Source organism: Sceloporus occidentalis, unplaced genomic scaffold, assembly GCF_023333645.1.
Source record: "Sceloporus occidentalis isolate IW3139 unplaced genomic scaffold, rSceOcc1.0.p SCAF_154, whole genome shotgun sequence".
In the NCBI taxonomy this organism is placed as follows: Eukaryota; Metazoa; Chordata; class Lepidosauria; order Squamata; family Phrynosomatidae; genus Sceloporus; species Sceloporus occidentalis.
In genome coordinates, this window is record NW_028317134.1 from 2,164,093 (window position 1) to 2,186,454 (window position 22,362).

The window sequence follows — 22,362 nt, forward strand, 5'->3', positions numbered from 1 at the left end:
CGGTGGAACTCCACGTTAGACATGCTGGAGAGGATTTTGGAGCAGCAGAGGGCAATCCATAATCTTGCCTCAGAGCACAATATTGGGATTACCTCTCCATTGAATAGGGAGGATTGGACAGTGATCGCCCAGCTAGTGGCAGTCCTTAAACCATTCAGGGATGCCACAGAAAATTTAAGCTCAAACACTGCCAGTCTGGCCCAGGTAATCCCAGTGTTCTCCCAACTAGGCAGCAAGATGGATGTGTTCCTTGGAAACCGTGAGGCTGTTCAAGGTGGCACTCTACATCCTGACGTAGCAGCCATAGCCAGGAAGCTGAAGGATCTGCTAAAAGTACACCTTCGCAAACGAATGGAAGAGAGTCCCGAAATGATGCTAGCGTGCCTTTGCGATCCAAGAATTAAGGGAAAGCTAGCTTTGAAATTTAATGTTCTCAGTAGCTACCGGGAGCAATTGGTCAACAAGGTGCGTGACTGGCAACGTAAAATGGGAATGCTGTCCGAGGAGGGAGAGGTGCAGGAGGAGGAAGAGATGATGTGGTCTGCTACTCCTAGCAGCAGCATCAGCAGCAGTGCCACAAGCAGCACAACACAGCTGAGTGGAGCAGCTGCGTTTTGGGAAGAGGCACTTGGGAGTATAGTTGGACCATCTGACAGAGCTAGCAGCAGAAAGGAGAGTAGTGCTGCTGAAATGGTCAAACTTTACCTCTGTGAAGTTCCTTCTGCGCCTAATGTTGATCCTCTTAGCTACTGGGATGAAAAGAAGAGTGTGTGGCCTGCACTCTCATGGGTTGCGCAGCAGCTACTATCATGTCCGCCAACCACTGTTCAAAGTGAGCGCGTGTTTTCTATGACTGGAAACATACTGAGTCCACAGCGCTCACGCATGGCACCTCATCTGATGGAGCAGATTGCCTTTCTTAAATTCAATCTGCCCAAGTTGGGTTACCCAGCTCTTAGCTTGGAAAGTTAATTTTTTTTCTCTGTAGTGTTTAAGGTAGTTTCTCCCCCTGGTTGCACGTGTTTGTGGTGTGGCAACGTCTGCTACCTCCGCCGGTGTAGCCAATTTACGCTAGGGCCTAGTGTCTGAGTTCTGGAAGTCCGCTCCCAAACGCCATGGACTGACAGACTTTCATGCTTTGCCCTGGGGTGAAACAGGTGAGCGGGTCGTCAATTGCCCACTCATTCACCTTTTTCCGTTTCCAACGCTGCTGCTGGTGGTGGTGCCAGTATCTTTTGCCAGTTCGCTTCCTGGCTGAAATCATGCCTCAAATGTCCCTAATGGAGAGGGTAGTTTCTCCCCCTGGTTGCACTTGCTGCGGTGTGGCAATGCCTGCTACCTCCGCCGGTGTAGCCAATTTACGCTAGGGCCTAGTGTCTGAGTTCTGGAAGTCCACTCCCAAACGCCAAGGACTGACAGTCTATGGATGCTTTGCCCTGGGGTGAAACAGGTGAGCGGGTCGTCAATTGCCCACTCATTCACCTTTTTCCGTTTCCAACGCTGCTGCTGGTGGTGGTGCCAGTATCTTTTGCCAGTTCGCTTCCTGGCTGAAATCATGCCTCAAATGTCCCTAATGGAGAGGGTAGTTTCTCCCCCTGGTTGCACTTGCTGCGGTGTGGCAATGCCTGCTACCTCCGCCGGTGTAGCCAATTTACGCTAGGGCCTAGTGTCTGAGTTCTGGAAGTCCGCTCCCAAACGCCAAGGACTGACAGTCTTCGGATGCTTTGCCCTGGGGTGAAACAGGTGAGCGGGTCGTCAATTGCCCACTCATTCACCTTTTTCCGTTTCCAACGCTGCTGCTGGTGGTGGTGCCAGTATCTTTTGCCAGTTCGCTTCCTGGCTGAAATCATGCCTCAAATGTCCCTAATGGAGAGGGTAGTTTCTCCCCCTGGTTGCACTTGCTGCGGTGTGGCAATGCCTGCTACCTCCGCCGGTGTAGCCAATTTACGCTAGGGCCTAGTGTCTGAGTTCTGGAAGTCCGCTCCCAAACGCCAAGGACTGACAGTCTTCGGATGCTTTGCCCTGGGGTGAAACAGGTGAGCGGGTCGCCAATTGCCCACTCATTCGCCTTTCCCAATGCTGCTACTGCTGCTGGTGGTGGTGGTGCCAGCGTCTCTTCTCTGCCAGTTCGCTTCCTGGCTAGTGTCATGCCTTAAATGTCCCTAATGGAGAGGGTAGTTTCTCCCCCCTGGCTGCGTCTGTTTGCGGTGTGGCAACGCCTGCTACCTCCGCCGGAGTGGCCAGCTTAAGCTAGGGCCTTGTGTCTGAGTTCTGGAAGTCCGCTCCCAAACGCCAAGGACTGACAGTGTTTGGATGCTTTGCCCTGGGGTGAAACAGGTGAGTGGGTCGCCAATTGCCCACTCATTCGCCTTTCCCAATTCTGCTGCTGCTGCTGGTGGTGCCAGCGTCTCTTCAATGCCAGTTCGCTTCCTGGCTGGTGTCATGCCTCAAATGTCCCTAATGGTAAGGGCAGTTTCTCCCCCCTGGTTGCACTTGCTGCGATGTGGCAACGCCTGCTACCTCCGCCAGTGTAGCCAGCTTACGCTAGGGCCTAGTGTCTGAGCTCTGGAAGTCTGCTGCCAAACATCTAAGACTGACAGTGTTTGGGTGCTTTGCCCTGGGGTGAAACAGGTGAGTGGGTCGCCAATTGCCCACTCATTCGCCTTTCCCATTTTTCAATGCTGCTGCTGGTGGTGGTTGTGGTGGTGGTTGTGGTGGTGCCAGCATCTCTTCTGTGCCAGTTCGCTTCCTGGCTAGAGTCATGCCCAAAATGTCCCTAATGGTAAGGGCAGTTTCTCCCCCCTGGCTGCGTCTGTTTGCAGTGTGGCAACGCCTGCTACCTCCGCCGGAGTGGCCAGCTTACGCTAGGGCCTAGTGTCTGAGCTCTGGAAGTCTGCTGCCAAACATCTAAGACTGACAGTGTTTGGGTGCTTTGCCCTGGGGTGAAACAGGTGAGTGGGTCGCCAATTGCCCACTCATTCGCCTTTCCCATTTTTCACTGCTGCTGCTGGTGGTGGTTGTGGTGGTGGTGCCAGCATCTCTTCCGTGCCAGTTTGCTTCCTGGCTAGAGTCATGCCCAAAATGTCCCTAACGGTAAGGGCAGTTTCTCCCCCCTGGCTGCCTCTGTCTGCGGTGTGGCAACGCCTGCTACCTCCGCCAGAGTGGCCAGCTTACGCTAGGGCCTAGTGTCTGAGCTCTGGAAGTCTGCTGCCAAACGTCTAAGACTGACAGTGTTTGGGTGCTTTGCCCTGGGGTGAAACAGGTGAGTGGGTCGCCAATTGCCCACTCATTCGCCTTTCCCATTTTTCGCTGCTGGTGGTGGTTGTGGTGGTGGTGCCAGCATCTCTTCCGTGCCAGTTTGCTTCCTGGCTAGAGTCATGCCCAAAATGTCCCTAATGGTAAGGGCAGTTTCTCCCCCCTGGCTGCGTCTGTTTGCGGTGTGGCAACGCCTGCTACCTCCGCCGGAGTGGCCAGCTTACGCTAGGGCCTAGTGTCTGAGCTCTGGAAGTCTGCTGCCAAACGTCTAAGACTGACAGTGTTTGGGTGCTTTGCCCTGGGGTGAAACAGGTGAGTGGGTTGCCAATTGCCCACTCATTCGCCTTTCCCATTTTTCACTGCCGCTGCTGGTGGTGGTGGTGGTGGTGGTGCCAGCATCTCTTCCGTGCCAGTTCGCTTCCTGGCTAGAGTCATGCCCAAAATGTCCCTAACGGTAAGGGCAGTTTCTCCCCCCTGGCTGCGTCTGTTTGCAGTGTGGCAACGCCTGCTACCTCCGCCGGAGTGGCCAGCTTACGCTAGGGCCTTGTGTCTGAGCTCTGGAAGTCCGCTGCCAAACGTCTAGGACTGACAGTGTTTGGATGCTTTGCTCTGGGGTGAAACAGGTGAGTGGGTCGCCAATTGCCCACTCATTCGCCTTTTCCATTTCCTTTTCCATTTCCATTTCATTATTTTCCTTCTGATACACAACCAACCAAACATAACACAATAACACAAATAACACAGTGACATAATACATAACACATATAACACACAGTGACAACACACATAACACACATAACACATACACGCACAATGCACAAATCACAAGGACCTTTCCTCTTGTTATTTGTCCTGGCCTTCACTTCTACACTCACTAGCATTAACGCTATAACTCACACTTCATACTATAACATTTTTCCATCCACATACCTGCCAACAGACCCAACTTTTTCAGGGACAGTCCTGCTTTTTTCCAGTCCTGTCCCATCTAATTTAGCTATCTAGGTATGCAAATACACGTTGGTAGTTATAGCTCGGTAGGTAGCACTAGTATAAACATTAAATAAATATAATAAAGTACTAAATAATAAATCTAACTTTAAAATACATTTAAATAAACCCCTTAATTTTTTAAAACCCATTAAAATTAAAATTAAATTATTATTTAGACATAATACATCTTTAACCAAACCAGTGCACTGCTACTAATCTTAAACATAACCGTACATTAACCCTAAGCTATTTTTTAGTTCTTGTCCAACATTTTTCCATCCGCATACCTGCCAACACACCTAAGATTTTGGTGGACAGTCCTGCTTTTTTCCAGTCCTGTCCAGTAAAAGTTGGGTTGTTGCAAAGTATGCCATTGTGAATAGGTAGCAAATGTTAGGCATGTATTACAAGTGGTCCAAAATCAATTTAAAAATGTAAAATAATCCCTATTCTTTTATTAAACATCTATGGATGTGTGACTGTGTATGATAAACGGAGGCCAAGTTCCTTGGAGCATTTGTCTCTAGGTCATTTTGTGTACAGTACACCTCAGTACGTGTGTGCAACTCTATTGGTCGTTTCGGCAGGGGGCTGGCCTGCCATCAACGAATGAAGTGCGTTCTGCAATTCACTTGTTGATGCCAGACCAGCCCCCTGCCGAAACGACCAATAGAGTTGCACACACGTTCCTTCACGGCAGCTGCTGCTGCTCCGATGTGTTGTTAACCCCGTATTAACCCCTGCTAGGCAACCGGGAAGGAAACGAAGATTAAACGAGCACGAAGAATGTCCGCGAATATTCGCCCGAAGAGAAGACAGGAACGGGCGAATATTCGCGGAATACGAAGGTTTTTTCCCCCCGAAGACGAGCACGAAGACGAACACGAAGAGCCCCCTGGTGCCCAAGTCTAACCAATAGCCTATTGGCCTTTGCAGCTGCTGACTGGCATTGTGCACTGTTGTTTTTTATCATTATATTTTACAAAGTACAAAGATACGAAAAAACATGTCCATTCATGATCAGTACTGTTGTATTTTCAACATTTTCATGAAAGCTGCAGTGGAATCATCAGCATGGCTTTGAAAATGCTACATGTCGCCCCTTTTACAGATTAAATCATACAATCTTTCAAAGATTGCTGCTATACACATAGAACAGTCCAGAGTGCTTTGTTACAACATCATTGTAACTTAACATTTATATTAATACACAAGAAGAAAATCAGTACACCCCAAATCCCACAGAACTACCAACAGTCATAAATGTGCCTTGGATGGCCCCAGCAGCTACTATCCCAATCAGTGATATCATGACTGCGAGCGGCTGCACATGTTAAACGCACATGCTAATATGTATATGTAGATCAGCGTTTTCACAAGGGGCTTTCCAGCAATTGGTTTGACAATTTTGAACTTGTAGCTTAACCAGTACTTACCAGTTGGGGATGACGTCCAAGTGATTTCATAGCCCTGGCGATTAATTACTATATCACTTTTAAAAAACAGGCGTAGAACATTATTTTTAGGAAAGATGGGGTTAGGCAGATTAGTCCCACAATACTTGCCAATCACCAGGGCATTAGAGTCACTGCCATTTCTAACCTAGGAGAAGAAGAGAGAGAAGGAGTTACGTTTTTATTTTTATTGATATGTGCTGTAAGTACCAATATGCATTCACATACCATACTGAAGATTCTGGAGATGCAATGATAGTGGATCAAAGTTGACATCATAAATCACCAATCATAAACAATTAGCTTCTGAAAAAATATCACCTCTGCAGTGTATGGCGGCAAACTTTTTATTTGTATTACTACGATTAGGTTTTAGGTTTAGATTTAAAATTAAAAAAATAAAATTTACACTAAGGTAGCTTGAAATGATATGGGTTGGCACGTCCGTTTCATCTGATACATGGTAGTAACCAAGCACCCCAAGGAGGTGTTGTATTGCAGGAGAGAATGGCACTAACCACAACCTGTATACACAATATGTCAGAACCGGGTGTAGAATCCCAGAAAACGTGTGGTCTAACAGGACATTACAAACAAGGGTTCATCTTTTTTGGATCTTAAGGGACGTATACTGTTCAGAAGCTTCGTTTTGGGGCAGATGTTTAATAAAACAAAGTTGCTGGTGTTTTCATGTGGTGGGATGGGTGCTGTACAAAAACATTGAGGGTCTCATCATCTGTGCAGCAAGGTCTTCATTGGACCTTACTGATAAAGGATTAAAAAGTAACCTGTTGTTATAGAATAAATGTTATTGGACCCTTTAGCGAGACACATAAAACCTGTTATAAACACCGACACTAGAGAGTCATGTTTTCCTTATCCATCTATTCTTCAACTCTACATTAGAGTTATGACTGAGCCAAAGGAAAGTAAATGTGAACTGTAAGGCTTATGGAGTTTACCTCTAGATAGTCAGGGCAGGAAGAATAGCCCTCCAAATTAAATGCATCAAAGAAAAGAGAAATGCTGTGGCCTGGGGGAGCTCGAAGAATAATGGTACATTCCGTGTTGTGTGGATAACCCGCAGGCCAGCCTGGACTTTTCAAATAACCGTGTGTTTGGTTATATTCACGGCTGCAGTCTGATGAGGAAATAAGTTTAAACTGGTTAAAAATCTCAAGGTTAAAGGAGAAACCTAATTAGAAAACCAACATATAAGATTATTATGACCATAAATCACATACTATTGATTCACAATGTTCTAAGAATTACTGTGCGCCAATAATCCATTTATAATAATCACCTTTATTATATTTCAAATCTTTTAAATAGGAACCGTTGCCGTCACAGCTTTTAGCATAATTAAATTCACCAATTAAAACTAAGCACAGCTTTTTGTTTGGCAGGCAGTGTATGTGAATGGGGCAGCTTTAGCTTCAAACTCCACCTCGTGAAGGCTATGATCGGTGGCATTCCATGGCACAGCCAATATTATGTCATATGTCATTAGTTTAACATCCAGAGGTCATGTCTCCCCCTCTTCACCGCACAAATACAAAGGCTGCCTGAATCAACAACAGTCGGTAACTTAACAATACGACAGAGATAAGTTAACGGGGAGCGATAATCATGCAGATCCTGAGACTTCTTTCCCCCTTGGTAGACATACAGCATGAGTTTTATACTGCTTAGTTTAAACACAGACATGGGTTTATTTAGTGTACAGAATGGTAAAATGTAGGGTTCGGGAAAAGGCAGATTTTCTTAAAGGTAAGGTTAAGGTGAACTTACAGTGTCTTCCTAATTAATACATAATAAAGTCATAATGAAGATGTAGCATAAGTCTAGGCTTTAAGATAGAGGATCCAAGGTTATAATTATTAGTACATCTTACTTGCAATCTGGTAGGTAAAACTAAGCGCATTGCCAGGTGTGTATTCTTGTGACTTGAAAATGACAACGGCTGTACGGCTATATGTATAAAATGGTGCGATTTTCAATTTTTCAGCTCCACAAAACTTATGGACTTGTCCATGATTTCCCTGCAGTAAAGAGGGATAGAAGCTTAAATAACACAGAAGGTACAATTTATTAAAATGTCAAGGACATCAGCAAAACTGTGCATGACTATATCCATGATGACTTGCAATAAATGCTTCCATAACATCATTTATGGTCCAAATTCAGTATGTTTCTATACTACAGTCAAATTTAGTATTTTTAAAGCAAACTGACAAGAGGTATTCTTTTTAACACTGCTTGCTAACCAAGCATGAAGGGACTGTCACCAAAAAAAAAAGATATGCACATTGCGCTAGAAATTTGAAACAATTCTACACATCAAGAAAAAATGGTTATAAACAGAAAGTGGAGGTGGGTTAGGTGAGGACGCAGAATGTCCTTTGTCTGAAAGGTTCACACAACATCTAAATGATTAGAAAAATGTTTGTTTAGATCATTCTTCTTTTAACGCTCTATTGTGAAACGTACGTTTTGCTTTGGTGAGTTTAGTTGAAATCACATAGAGGATGGCTTGAACATTGAGTACTGTTACTGTTCACACAGCCCAATCCCTTGTCTTACCACTGGAGAGTCTTTCAGTTCTAAATAATTTTCCGAACAGTCTAGATTGGGCTGAAGATGAAATGTCTGTACGTCCACCTTCACATTTTCTTTCTCTGGTGCATCAATTGTCCAAATACAAGTCGTGAGCGGAGGATAGGAATTTGGTGAAGTTGTAGTTGTCAAAGCGGATGAAGCATTATAGATTCCGCCACATATTACTATAAAGATACATAATGTGATTAGAACTTTAATCTATTTGAATTGTGAGTGTATCTGTTTTCATAAAGTAGGGTGCCCAGACTGCCCTTAACAAGGGACACATATTGCTGCTCTCCAGGATGCCTTCTTATATGTGTTAGCGTTAAGTTGCTGGTTGGCCACCCTGCCATTTAGCCACAGAGGGAACAGTAACCCTGGAAACATTGTTTAATAGTCCAGACTAGGGTACCCTGGTGACGTTACCTCATTTTGTTTTAGGAATTGACCAATTACCTTATCATAAACACAGACAAGACTGTAGAATCTGGAAGTGACCCTCCAGTGACGCCTCCCTCATAATTTACACACACTCAAGCTAACACCCACACTATCACACACACTTGTCTATAGTCTTTCTGTTTATCTGTCACTTTATTACCATGGTCTCACTGTATTCAAACTTGGGCCAGTCGTGTTTGAAGAATTTAGACAGGCCCAGTGGTACACTGTCACACCCCTATCTATAACTTCTTCTTTGTTCAACAACATACTTACTGTCAGTAGTTGCATATGTTGCATTGAAACCTGCTCTTTCTGCGGTTGAATCGGTAAAAAACCAAAGGGTCAGGAGATTGCTCGAAGAAAGGAAAGAGGCAGGAATATTGGATCCACAGAAAGTACCTTGTAACGTGCTATTAAGGCTACCACCATCCAAAATCTAAAAGAAAAAATTAAAGAATTGAATTTCAACCTGATGGGAACAGACCATCTTTAAGGATATTTACTTATGAGGGACCCTGGACGACATTGTTTTCTGGTGAGCATGCTCTGCTTCCTGAAGTTAAAGTGTTAATTGCACGGTTTGCGTTTTTAGTTTAATGCAAGCATACCTCCCTAACACACGCTTACACATACTCATTCTCTTGCTAACACACACTTACACATAGTCATTCTCTCGCTAACACACACATACTCATTCTCTCGCTAACACACGCTTACACATACTCATTCTCATGCTAACACACACACATATTCATTCTTTCGCAAACACACTTACACATACTCATTCTCATGCTAACACACGCTTACACATACTCATTCTCTCGCTAACACACGCTTACACATTCTCATGTTAACACACACACACATTCATTCTTTCGGAAACACGCTTACACATACTCACTCTCATGCTAACACACGCTTAAACATACACATTCTCTTGCTAACACACACTTACACATTCTCATTGTCATGTTAACATACACTCCGTGGGCACTCCAAGATAACCAGAGTTATTGCAATATAGTAACATGTAATTTATCTAGCACATTGTACTTTTCAATTGCAGCACCTCTGCTGCCAGGCTATTTAATGCACACACGGCCCTCTCAATTAAAAAAGGATTTCCTTGTGTGATCCCTATACCTGGACTTTAAGGTATGCCTGAAATCAACTTCATTCAGTGTAGAATTAAATAATATTTTAATTACAAGGTCCAAATAAAGACATTTCTCGGTTAAGACACTGATGAGTTGAAAATTTCTTTCTTTTTATATACGGATATATATTCCTGAGACAAATCCCTACAATTTCTCGCCACCACATTGCAATGCACTCTCATTATCTGTGGAGTATTGCACAGGCTATTATTTGAAAATAGTTTTGCGTTCTTACTTTTACAAAGTCATAAACACATCTTCCTGAACTCTGCCCTTCCAGTTCAAATGCCGTGAATGTCAGGTTGATCTGTTTGTTTACTGGAGCCACAATGTTCCAAACGCAGTCTAAATTTTTTTCATATTTCCCATCAAAATTTGAGTCAGGCGATCCGACAATACCAGTTGCATCAGAAAGGTAACCACCGCATCCTTGTAGAGGTCCTAGAATAAAAATGGAAAATACAAATATATTAATTTATGGGACACCATATATTTTTTTTGTTATTAACAGGTAAAAAAAAAATAAGGAAGTTTAAAAAACCCCCCAAACAGTTCTAGTTTTAAACATAATGTTTTCAGGTATGTTACCCAGCTCTGTTATCCTAGCTCAATCTACTAGACAAACACCCTGACTCCTCATCGTACTGCCTGTGGCCAGTTCTTAATCTCCCAGACAGGCACTCTGACTAATAAAAGTCTATGGAGGAACTGACTTCATTAGCATCGCCATAAAGGATCAGCTCAGTGTGGTGTTTGAGTAGGGAAAGTCACCCCAAAATATTACACAATTGACAACAATGGCCACCTCCAGCCTGTGGATAAAGGAAGTTTATTGGGACAAAATGAATTAAAACCAGGTTTTCACAGTGCCGACCTACATTACCATATTTTATGCTGAAGGATAAAAATTATTTTTCAATAGACTCGCTCTTTAATTTACAATGAGCCATTTTCTGACCTGGTCAGGGGAGCGGCAACTCACCAAAGGACTAACACCAGAGAACTTCTGGTGTAAGAAGGGCTGAGCGGGCCTTGTCTAATATGTGAAGATTTCTTGAAAGTTATCTCACTGATTTAACAATGCATTATGCAGGGCCAGCTCAGCCCTTCCTCCATGTGGTTGCCCGTTCATAATGCATAGCTTTATGTCCAACTCCTCTACATGAATAAAACCACTAGATTCTTGACAAATGTGATTTAAACCCCTTGAGGGTTATTGAAGGACTTGTATTATGAGGTTTGGAGTACGTGAATTATTGTTGTGTTGAACTGTAATCCTGCTTATTGAAAGCGATGATTTTGGTATCATTCTGTACTTTGCCATCGTTAGCAATATTCTCATTTAATCTTTAAGTCCTGTGACTTTGGGCGGAGCAGTACTTGCGCAAGGATACTGACACAGATTTAATGCATGATACGATGTTTCACTCATGTGAAAGGCATGACATTTAGTCATTACATGTGCATCAATCCCTATGAGTAACAAGCGAGATGTATCACAGGGTTCCGTAGAGTTAAGGAGGAAGTTTAAATCTGGTCGTGCATTTTCACTACATTTTCTATGAAGTTTTCAGAATTGAATAAAAGAGGATACTAAACTTGTGGAAATGCAGAAAGTTTTATCCTGTTTTGAGATAGTAGACTGTGGTATCTATACTCCAATCATTTTATACTGCTCAGGAGTAACATGTAGTCCGTGTCATTTGGATCCCCAGTGAGGAAGGAACTGATTGAAAGAACTGGCTGAGAAATATATACAGTACAGGAACATTTGCCCCTGGACTAATTCCCGTAATAGTGTAACATTGGCTTTACCCATCTGTGTTATGACTGCTACACTCGCATAGTGCTAACGTGCAACTTCATATTCTAAAAACAAATTAAAAAACCTAATAAATAGTTTTCTTTCCTCTCTCCATATAAACACATTGTAGTGATGTTGCTTATGAGGGAAGCACTCCTTTGAATGGTCATAACCCATTACATGAAGAAGATGATGTCACTTGAAACCAGATCTAAGGCCGGCACAATGTGTTAATGACATTTTACATATACTACTGTGAAGTGGAATAGGTTTAATAAATTCATATGTAGCTCACTGGTTATCGGAATATGTAAACTTTTATCATGGGAGTGATACTGTTAAGTCTTATACGGCCCCTGTTTAAGGGAATAGTAAGTGAAGCGCTCACTAATTTTCTTAGAGAATGGGGTGCATCAAAAGGGGCATAGATGCCCACGACAAGGAAATAATTCTACCCCTGTACAAGTCACTAGTCAGACCACACATGGAATACTGTGTACAGTACTGGGCACCAGTGTACAAGAAAGATATAGTGGAGCTGGAGAGGGTTCAAAGACGGGCAACCAGAGTAATAAGGGGAATGGGAGGACTACAGTACCCAGAAAGATTATCAGAATTGGGGTTATTTAGTTTGGAAAAAAGACGGCTTAGGGGGGACTTAATAACTATGTATAAATATATAAGGGGGCAGTACAGAGATCACTCCCAGGACCTATTTATACCCAGGACTGTATCTATAACAAGGGGACATCCTCTACGGCTGGAGGAAAGAAGGTTTCTACACCAGCACAGACGGGGGTTCTTTACAGTAAGAGCGGTGAGATTATGGAACTCTCTGCCAGAGGAAGTGGTGATGGTAAACTCAATAAAAGAGTTCAAAAGGAGCCTGGACGTGTTTCTTGAAAGCAATAATATTACAAGTTATGGATATTAGATTAATAGGGACAGAACGTTGATCCAGGGATTTATTCTGATTGCCATATTTGGAGTCGGGAAGGAATTTTCCCCCTGGTATGGGGCAATTGGCATCTGCTTCATAAGGGTTTTTTGCCTTCCTCTGGATCAACACAGTAGGGACACAATATGTATATAGGTTGAACTTGATGGACTTTGGTCTTTTTTCAACCTTATGAACTATGTTACTATGTTACTATGTAATGCTTAGTGAATGTAAATAATGTTTCAGGAAATACAGCAGAATGATGAAAATGAGTGTTATGTCCTAATGAAAAAAGGGTATTACTTCCAGAGGCTCTGTCCCCAACGCATCAATTCAGCAATATCCAGTCTCATGTAAGAAAATGCTAATTGACTTACCCAACGTCTCTCTGAAAGACGCTCTCCATCCACCTTCTGTTACCTGACTATCAGTAACAAACACGACCAACATATTATTGCTGGTGCTTCTTAAAACCGGTGGCAGGACTTTCCCGCAGAATTTGCCAAGTCGATTACTGTAAATACTTGAACCGTCGTAAACAGCAACATAATCATACAAACAGGACGCTGCAGCCTCCAGTTCGAACTGGTTGAATCTGTGAAAATGGTTAATGACATTTTTTACATTTTGTGGGGAAAACAATTTTTAAATATTAATATTTGTTATTTAAAGAGATTTCACTAAGACTGAGTTGTGAGCTGACTTAACTCTTTGATTGCCAGGGTTTGGGGCATGCCAATATTTGCAGGTTTTGCTATAGTCAGATTTAGGTGATAACCATAAACATATAGCTCACATCAAGGAAACCTATATATTATTTTATTCAGGACAAGCTACTCATAGTTACCTAGTTCAAGGCAAACGGTGTATCCAATCACAGGATATAGTGGTAAAATATTAAAAACAAATTAAACTTATTTAATTCCCCCTACATTCCAAAATAAACAGTCAATTTTCTAAAAAAAAATCCATACCCCTTAGTTAAGTTATCACAGTCATGTAGAGTGTGCACAGAGCCAAAAGTAGGTGATAGTACACAATATAAGGGTTTAAAATCATGCTAAAGACACAAAATATAGGTAGAAAATATAAATGTCCACAAATATAGCACTATTTTTGCACCCCTGGAGCAGCTGCTTTTGCGTGCAGTGACTCCTATCACCCTCTTCATACACGTAGAAAAGGCTATAGTTTTATTTTTAACCCCTTAATGACAAAACCCGTACATGTACGGGCTCAAAATGCATTGTTTTCAATGGGTTTAGGGACAGCCCATTGTCCTTGAGGGGTTAAATTATAGTGATGTGGTAATAGCTTTTGCAGGAAGCGTATACACACCTCAGTTCGATAATTCGGTTTTCTTGGACGGTAATGCTGTATGTGCAGTTCATATTGTTGTGGTAGTTAGTAAAAGAATGTGTTGGACTCCTTAAGACGCCCGAAGAACGATTGAAAGTTCCTCCACAAGCTTTGGGGGGAAGAACAAAAACATAATGTTTATTTTATCATGAGCATTTTATTTCCTCTGTATTTAACCTCTTAAGGGGCGAGGCTTTTTTACAGTACAGGACAACAGCAATGTTTGAGTTTTTGTTGTAATGCCCCTCTTTGTCAGTTAGAGAACCCACAAAAATGATATATATTTTTTTCAGTATAAGTAGGGATTTGCTTTGAAATCATATTCATAAATGTAAGACATTATTTTGTATGATGAACATTTTAAAAAAAATTAAAAAAACATTTCTTCAGTTTAACAGATACATAAATTGTACACAGCTAGAGCCAATAAGAATAAAGTACCCCAAATATATTCATTAAATGACCCTTAACTGGAGCCCACCCCTTATGCCCAGGATTTTGATCTATCTTGGCTGTTATAGGGCATCACTTTTTTAAAACATGGTGGGACTCACAGATATTTTATCTGCTATCAAAGTCCATGTTTCTATGTTTCAAGCAGATAACAGTAACTGTTTTAATGGTTGCATGTTATCTGTCATTTGATTAGAACAGCTAATGATACTAAGTCACAACCAAAACTACCATTGTCATAGAGTTCCACAGATTTGGGGACTTCTGTTACATGTTTTTTATCGTCGTAATTATATACATGGATTGTGCCCAGCAAGAATCAGAGTGAACATGTCTCTGCACCAAGAAATCTTGACCAGAAGTGGTCATAAACAGTATGATCCATTAATCTGTCAGATACCACGGAGCTGGGTGATATACTGATATATAGGTGCATTTGTTTCTTAGTTCTCACATATTTCAACAGAAAACCACGTGAAGTTCCTCGTACCAAAGAATTGTGCTAAGTTTCTGTTTAGAAGGGCTGTTCCTTGTATGGTCCACTTTTGTGAGGTCCCTCATTGGCATCAATATCACATATTAACCACTAGAGATATGCTGAGAACATGGAGGTTCGTGGTTTCTCACAATGATTTCCCAAAGACCGTGTGGAAGGCTCATTTACAGAAACACACTTAGGGGCAGACTAGCCCAGGGTGCAATTGCTCTGGGGGCTCTCCAGACCGGACCAGCCCTTTGTAAACAATTTTGGGTTGGCACTGGGAGGCAGGAACGCAGCGGGGTCACGTAGCGCGATGCTATGTGACCCAGCGGTAAAAGCAGGGCTGCTTTTTGAGAGCAGTGAAAAAGACAACTGCGTGTGAGGTGAGGGAGTAGGGGGGTGAGTGAGAGAGTAAGGGAGTGAGAGTGTATGTATGCAGGTATCTTAGAATGAGAGTGTATGTGTGTGTCAGGATCCACTCTCTGCTGCCTGAATTATACTTCAGGCTAATACTTCAGTTACCACTAGTGGCCACCCTCCTCCCTCTGGAGTGAGCTGAACCTGATTATCAGGTACAGCTGCGCATCATGAACTGAGTGAAGCCCTGCCTTTATAAGACCTGCCCTGCCCATCAGTCAGGGCCTTGGCATTGAAGTTGTAGGACTGCCTTTGCTCTGAGCCGCTACCCGTGCCTGAACCCGTGCCTGAACCCGTGCCTGAACCCGTGCCTGAACCCGTGCCTGAACCCGTGCCTGAACCCGTGCCTGAACCCGTGCCTGAACCCGAACCCGTGCCTGAGCCGGTACTCGTGCATGATCCAGTACCCGAGCGTAAGTCCGTACCCGTGCATGAACCTGTACACGTGCCTGGCCTGGTGGGCCTCTGTTCCCGTCCGCCCTGCCAGTGGGCCTCCGTTCCCGTCCGCCCTGCCAGTGGGCCTCCGTTCCCGTCCGCCCTGCCAGTGGGCCTCCGTTCCCGTCCGCCCTGCCAGTGGGCCTCCGTTCCCGTCCGCCCTGCCAGTGGGCCTCACCGTTACCTGTGCCTGAACCTGCCTGTGGGCTTACCTGCCAGTGGGCCCACACCCGAGCCTGTACCTGTGCCTGAACCTGCCTGTGGGCTTACCTGCCAGTGGGCCCGCACCCGAGCCTGTACCTGTGCCTGAACCTGCCTGTGGGCTTACCTGCCAGTGGGCCCGCACCCGAGCCTGTACCTGTGCCTGTGGGCTTACCTGCCAGTGGGCCCGCACCCGAGCCTGTACCTGTGCCTGTGGGCTTACCTGCCAGTGGGCCCGCACCCGAGCCTGTACCTGCACCCGAGCCTGTACCTGTACCTGCACCCGAGCCGGTACCTGCCTCGGCTCCCGTCTCTCTGCCTCAGCTCCCGAGCCTGCACCTGCCTCAGCTCCCGTCTCTCTGCCTCAACTCCCGAGCCTGCACCTGCCTCAGCTCCCGTCTCTCTGCCTCAACTCCCGAGCCTGCACCTGCCTCAGCTCCCGTCTCTCTGCCTCAACTCCCGAGCCTGCACCTGCCTCAGCTCCCGTCTCTCTGCCTCAACTCCCGAGCCTGCACCTGCCTCAGCTCCCGTCTCTCTGCCTCAGCTCCCGAGCCTGTACCTGCCTCAGCTCCCGTCTCTCGTCCTATCCAGTCCTGCTACTCTGTCTGTACCTATATCAGTGTCACCATGCATAAAGGGGTACAGACAGAGTTCCCCATATCCCCTGCACATGGACTCCTACACGACCTGCTCGCCCTGGTCCTGACAGTGTGTGAGCATGGATGTGTATGTGTGTGAGCATGAATGTGTATCTGTAAGTGTTTGTAAGCATGATGGTGTTTGTGTACCTTGGGGGGGGGGGCAGCTGCAATGGGGCCACTTGGTTTTACCTGCCCTGGACATAATGCTTATGAATGAAGGACAGGTGGAAGCATGTTGCAATACATTATTATTTATTTTAATTTTTTATGTTATAGTATTTTAGTGACCTGTAAACTAAAATCATCAAACTTCCGCTTTGTAAGCTAAATATTATATACATTTATATTCATAGAGGTTACATTCATCTCAGCTCATATTCCCATATAAACCAGTAAAATAATTTCAACGGCTAAAGTTTCAAATGCCCTAGGTTTAGATTTGGTCCTAGTTATAGCTCATTGTCTGTATTGATGACTTTACATTACTAAAGTTACTCACGGATCATGCTGTATCTCGCCATAAATCCATGCATGGTTACATCAGGGCTGGTGTAGAAGTTAAGTAACATTGATCCTCTGGTGCTGACAGGCGCTGGGATTGAGGTTCCACAGAGATTTGCCACTGTAGATGTACCACTCATAATTTTTACTCTGTCTTTACTACAGGAAGGACTGGCTGCAAAAAATGATTAGATTATTAGATAAATCCTTATATATTTATTTGTCACATTTCACTGTACCTTTATTTAATCCTGTGTGAATGTTTAGCACAAAGCTGGGTTCAGAGAATAAATAAAACATATAATTGACAGGGAGGTGTATATTTACTCAAAATAATTACACAATGTATAAAAAGGAAAAAAAAAACGGAAAAAAGCATGAACTGAAAAGTACACACCGCTAGATGTTTTTTTATCTGTTTTGGGATGATTCATACTCTGTTTTAATGTTCGTATGGTGGTTAAGTGTTGGCACTGTAAATAGTTAATCCTTAAAATGGGCAAGTATTATTTAATATGAGTGAGCACATCGCAATAATTTACCATTGCATTTGCATGATATAACATTACCATAACTAACATGATACTTGCATACATCTCTATTTGAACTTGGTTTTAGACGCAGCAGTTAAGGTACAGAACCTAAACATTAGAAATTCTGCTAACCATTCCTGCTTTACAATGATAAATGATACACCCCGTGTAGATTGTAAGCTAGTTTGAGCAGGGTCCTCCTTTGCTTTTGTTTCTGTAAGTCCAAATTGTTACTTGTTATGTTCTTTTCTCGTACCTGGAAACGTTCTGTCTCTGGCTACACGTACCGCTGATGTCAGTGGGCGACCCTGCTGAAGTCACAGGCAGTCCCCAGTTTGGGGTCCCACTGGCGCTGCGGGTGGTCCAGCTGATGTTTCAGGACACACACAATTGTTGGGGGAGGTAGGCGGTAAGTGGGGTGTGCAACAACACCCTTACCGTGACCCGAGTTTCCCTGTATTGACCCAAGGAAGCGGCTGGCGAAACCTGGAGTGTTCCCAGGTATGCCCATTGTACAGCACTTTGGAATAATATGGTGATATCACAATAAATAAATATATAATAATACCCCCAGGGGTTTCAGTTTTACAGCAGTCATAGACTTCCAAGTGCCATAGAACTGACCTTGTGGTGATTGTACACGTGGAGTGTAATTTTTTTTCATACATCTATAAAAAACAGCAAACTGTTACTTACATTCAAGCTCGAAATTCTGAAAGCTCAGAACAATAAACATATTGGAGGAGGTGAGGATTGTATAGTCGCAGTTCAAGTTGTTGTCATATTTATTTGGGTAGTTTGGAGAAACTATGCGTCCACTTGACTGTGTGAAATTAGCACCACATTCTAAAAAAAATAAAAAATAAAACAATTAATTTCTAGTGAAAATGAAAGTGACAATTAAATATCTGTATTAACACAAACTAAAGCAGATTGTAAATTTTAGGACACACAAAAAAATAGTATTTGGATATGAGCTAAGGAGATAATCCTGTAATTCCCAAAGAATTCCTCCTACTACATATCCATCGTTGTAAGAATGGTAATAGGGAGAAAGATATGGGAGGTGGTTTTTCACTCACTAGATCAAAATAAATGGACTATGGGACCACTTATCCCTCGGACACTTAGAAGTCCAGGTGATATGACATCTCCAGGTTCATTGAGACTTACACGACCCATTAGGTATTGGGGGAACCAAACTCTGCACTCTCTGATCTATCATCTTTCAGTCTTTTAACCCCAAAGCCTAGGAAATTAGACAGAGGGTAGATGGCTTTGCCAGGTCAGTTGGATTTTTATACCCTGTGTCCAAAAACTTGAAGTTGGGAAGTAACGTTTAAGCAGAGTATTTTTCGCTACAATGGGGTGGCAAGGTATATTGTTTTATTCATAGGTATGGCAGCTTGGCACATGTATGTACACCTAGTTTGGGGCGCTACGAATATGCGGTTGTATAGCATGAATAGCCTCACATTGATTTTAGCAGATCGATCTGCACCATGATGGAAACATCCACACACAGCTACATGAAGAGTTATTCTCCTATTCTAATTGCCAGCAAAATTAGCAGACTCAGTAAGCAACTGTAATGTAATTGATCTTTATCCAGGCATCACAGAAGACATACCATTATATGGCAAAAAAAATCCAGAAATATGCAGTATTTTTGTTTATGTAGTACTATTTTACAACCTGCGCTTGGAATTACACACATAAATCTCAAGGCATTCTTTAGAATTAAATATCAGAAAGTGATATGTCAGAAAATCTAACATATGATGTTTTTAGGAACTTACTGCTGATAAACGAGGCGGAGAAACCCCTTCCTGGAGAGTCTTGTGATTGGAAAGTGACTTTAATCACACTTCTTGGAGAAATGACAAGAGCAGGAGCTAAATTCCCGCAACCCACTGCCAATAGGGCGTCCTGGGTTTCATCAGTACCACTCCATACCTAAACAGTTCCAAGACATAGGAAAAATCATAATTTTAAGCAAGACATGTTTATAGTTGAAAATTCACTACTTTCACTTAAAAAAAAAAGCATTTTTTATGTTATGTCATTTGGTACAATTTTAGTCTACAATGAAGTTAAGAAAGCAGACTGTGAATGGCGAATACTCAACATGGCAAAACAATGGAATGCTGGACAAAATAAAAGATCTGGTGCTTACGCTATTCCACTTACCTTCACATAGCTCCTCTCACATTGTCCACTGTTGTCTGGGATATTAAAGTTGTTGTTGTTGAAGGTCATTTCAAGGTGACTGCTCTCATGTGCCTGTATTGTCCATGTACACCTGCTGTTGGGAGGGAAGTTTTGAGGCCAACCCGGAGTTTTGATGCTACCACTCGCAGCATGAATGTGTCCTCCACAACCTTAGAAGAAAATATATGAGTCGGGTTATTAATTTACCTAATTCCCCATAAGCCTCCATCAGCCATATGCACGACGGACAGAAATAAATGAAAGCTGTAGACAAGTAACAAAGCATTATTTGCAACAATATATCTAGTGCTGTGCGATGGCTCGAACATCTGGTGCCCCGGAGTTATAACTTCCATCAGCAATTAGGGCTGACAAGGAGCTAGCTGAGGATAAAGGTTCTCCCTATCCAAGGCATGATTCCAATTAAAGTTGCTGTTCCAGATGAGCTCTCTAGCATGTTAAACATAGAGATGTTAACACATCTGTCATTTTCGTCTTTCCTCTAAAAGTTAAATCACAGAAACCATCAAAGAAACTTTTAATACGAGTTTTCTGTTTTGATAGATATGCCCATTTTAGAGTATACTATGCTAATTTGCCCATACTCTGTCCTCTACCTAGCCTTCTAACCAACACAGGAATGATATACCGTATTTGCTCGATTATAAGACGAGGTTTTTTCAGAGCAAATGCTCTGAAAAATACCCCTCGTCTTATAATCGAGGTTGTCTTCTAATCAGACCTCGATTAGGTTGCCAGGCTGCTTACCAGTGCTTTGGTCCCGAGCAGCGTCTCTTCTTCTAACAGCAGGAGAACAGGAAGCTAGTAGAGTGTCACATAACTCTGCCTCCCCCCTCCTTCCTCTGGGGGCGGGGTCAGAGAAGTTGCTCGCACAGCTGGGCCCCTGCAGAAGTCTGCGAGTGAGAGATCTGCAGTTCAGGTAAGGGGGTGGGGGAGGGTTTTTGTGATTAATGTGTGAAGTGTGTGTGATTAATGGAATGAATGAGTATTTAAATGTTTGTGAATGAGTGTGTGATAGCATGGATGTGTAAGGTGGGTGGTGGTGATAGCATGGCATAGGGAGGCTGTACTCACACTCATATCATTCCCAGGTTCCAGCATGTACTGGCTGCCTTGGCTTGATAGGAGTGTGATTGCTGTTAGCAATTATATATATATATATATATACCTCCAGATATGCCTTTTAACCCCCTATATGCCACTCTGGCATATAGAGGGTTAAAAGGCACATAATGGGGCAGAGTGGCAAATAGGGGGTATAAGGCATTTCTGGGGGCAGCGTGGCAAATAGGGGGTATAAGGCATTTCTGGGGGCAGATGTGCATAACTGGGGGGGCAGGTTGGCAAATAAAAGGAAATAAAAAAAATATTTTTTTTTCTCAATCATAGCTTTTATTAGATTACTAGTAAAAGTTTTTTTTTCTATAGGGTAGTCTTATATTCAGGCTTTTTGTTTTTTCCCTAAATTAATATTTAGATTTTGGGGGGTCGTCTTATAATCAGGGTCGTCTTATAATCGAGCAAATACGGTACTTTGTGATTAATTAATTTGCCTACTATTATAAGCTCAGCGTACAAAAACTCTATTTCTATATTGTGTTATAGCATAGAGAGATAAAAGTCAACATCTAGTTTAATAGTAGGCTTTCTTTGTTTAATTCTTTCAAAATATGAACCTTTATTACCTAAGGAATCTGTGGTCCAGTTGGCGTAAAATCCTCCACCTTGCAAAGACTTGTCTGAATTGAAGATCACCATCATTTTATTGGATCCTGATTGAATGGTTCCAGGAGACGTTGTGCCACAATATTGCCCTATCAGTGGCGACCCTGGCGAGGCACCGTTGACTATAGTGACAGAATCCCAACGGCAGACCGGGTGATGTTCCACGTCAAAGTATCCAAAGGACAGCTAACGATAAAACAGGTCATTGTGGTTTTTGACAATTGTGACTAATGTTTACACCAAGAGAACATTACTTTAAAGTGCAGGGAACTCTTCAAAAACATCTGGTTTTTCCTTATTTTCAATGAAGGTCTCAGTTAATAAAGAAGTTTTGGCCTCCTTTAACAATGGTGTAAGAAACTAAAGGCACTGTTAGGTTATGTAGTCTACTCCATATCTTATTAACTAGAATTCCATCATAAATATTACACACAGTAACATGAAGATCCTATTTTAGCTAAGTGCCAATATGACAATAATCAATATTGTGGCAGTACTCACAGAGATGGTATGACCTTCTGGTGCTTCCAGGAGCCAAGAACAGTGGCTCATATTATGGTATGGGTTAGGGTAATTAGGGCTGGCTATGACCCCCATTTCACCACTTTGGATCCCACCACAGTCTGAAAAACAATACCGAGCACAAGTGTTCTATAAAATCTTGAATGTAAAAACTATATACAACCAATGTATGAACCGAGGTTGTTTTTTGGGTCATATTATAGTTTAGAATCAG

General features: G+C 43.0%; 1 protein-coding gene across 1 annotated transcript in view; it reads right to left on the reverse strand.

The window, feature by feature from the left end:
- Positions 1–22,362, reverse strand: part of LOC149280574 (cubilin-like) — a 96,875-nt gene that overhangs the window by 4,892 nt on the left and 69,621 nt on the right. The window contains exons 52-65 of the mRNA XM_089500417.1: positions 22,128–22,249; positions 21,587–21,812; positions 19,860–20,050; positions 19,469–19,625; positions 18,366–18,515; positions 17,135–17,311; positions 13,987–14,116; positions 13,026–13,243; positions 10,140–10,345; positions 9,021–9,183; positions 8,286–8,485; positions 7,597–7,744; positions 6,665–6,843; positions 5,685–5,850 (exon numbers count right to left, since the gene is read on the reverse strand). Of these exons, the coding sequence (XP_089356543.1) occupies positions 5,685–5,850; positions 6,665–6,843; positions 7,597–7,744; positions 8,286–8,485; positions 9,021–9,183; positions 10,140–10,345; positions 13,026–13,243; positions 13,987–14,116; positions 17,135–17,311; positions 18,366–18,515; positions 19,469–19,625; positions 19,860–20,050; positions 21,587–21,812; positions 22,128–22,249 (2,433 nt within the window). The remainder of the gene's footprint in view (positions 1–5,684; positions 5,851–6,664; positions 6,844–7,596; positions 7,745–8,285; positions 8,486–9,020; positions 9,184–10,139; positions 10,346–13,025; positions 13,244–13,986; positions 14,117–17,134; positions 17,312–18,365; positions 18,516–19,468; positions 19,626–19,859; positions 20,051–21,586; positions 21,813–22,127; positions 22,250–22,362) is intronic.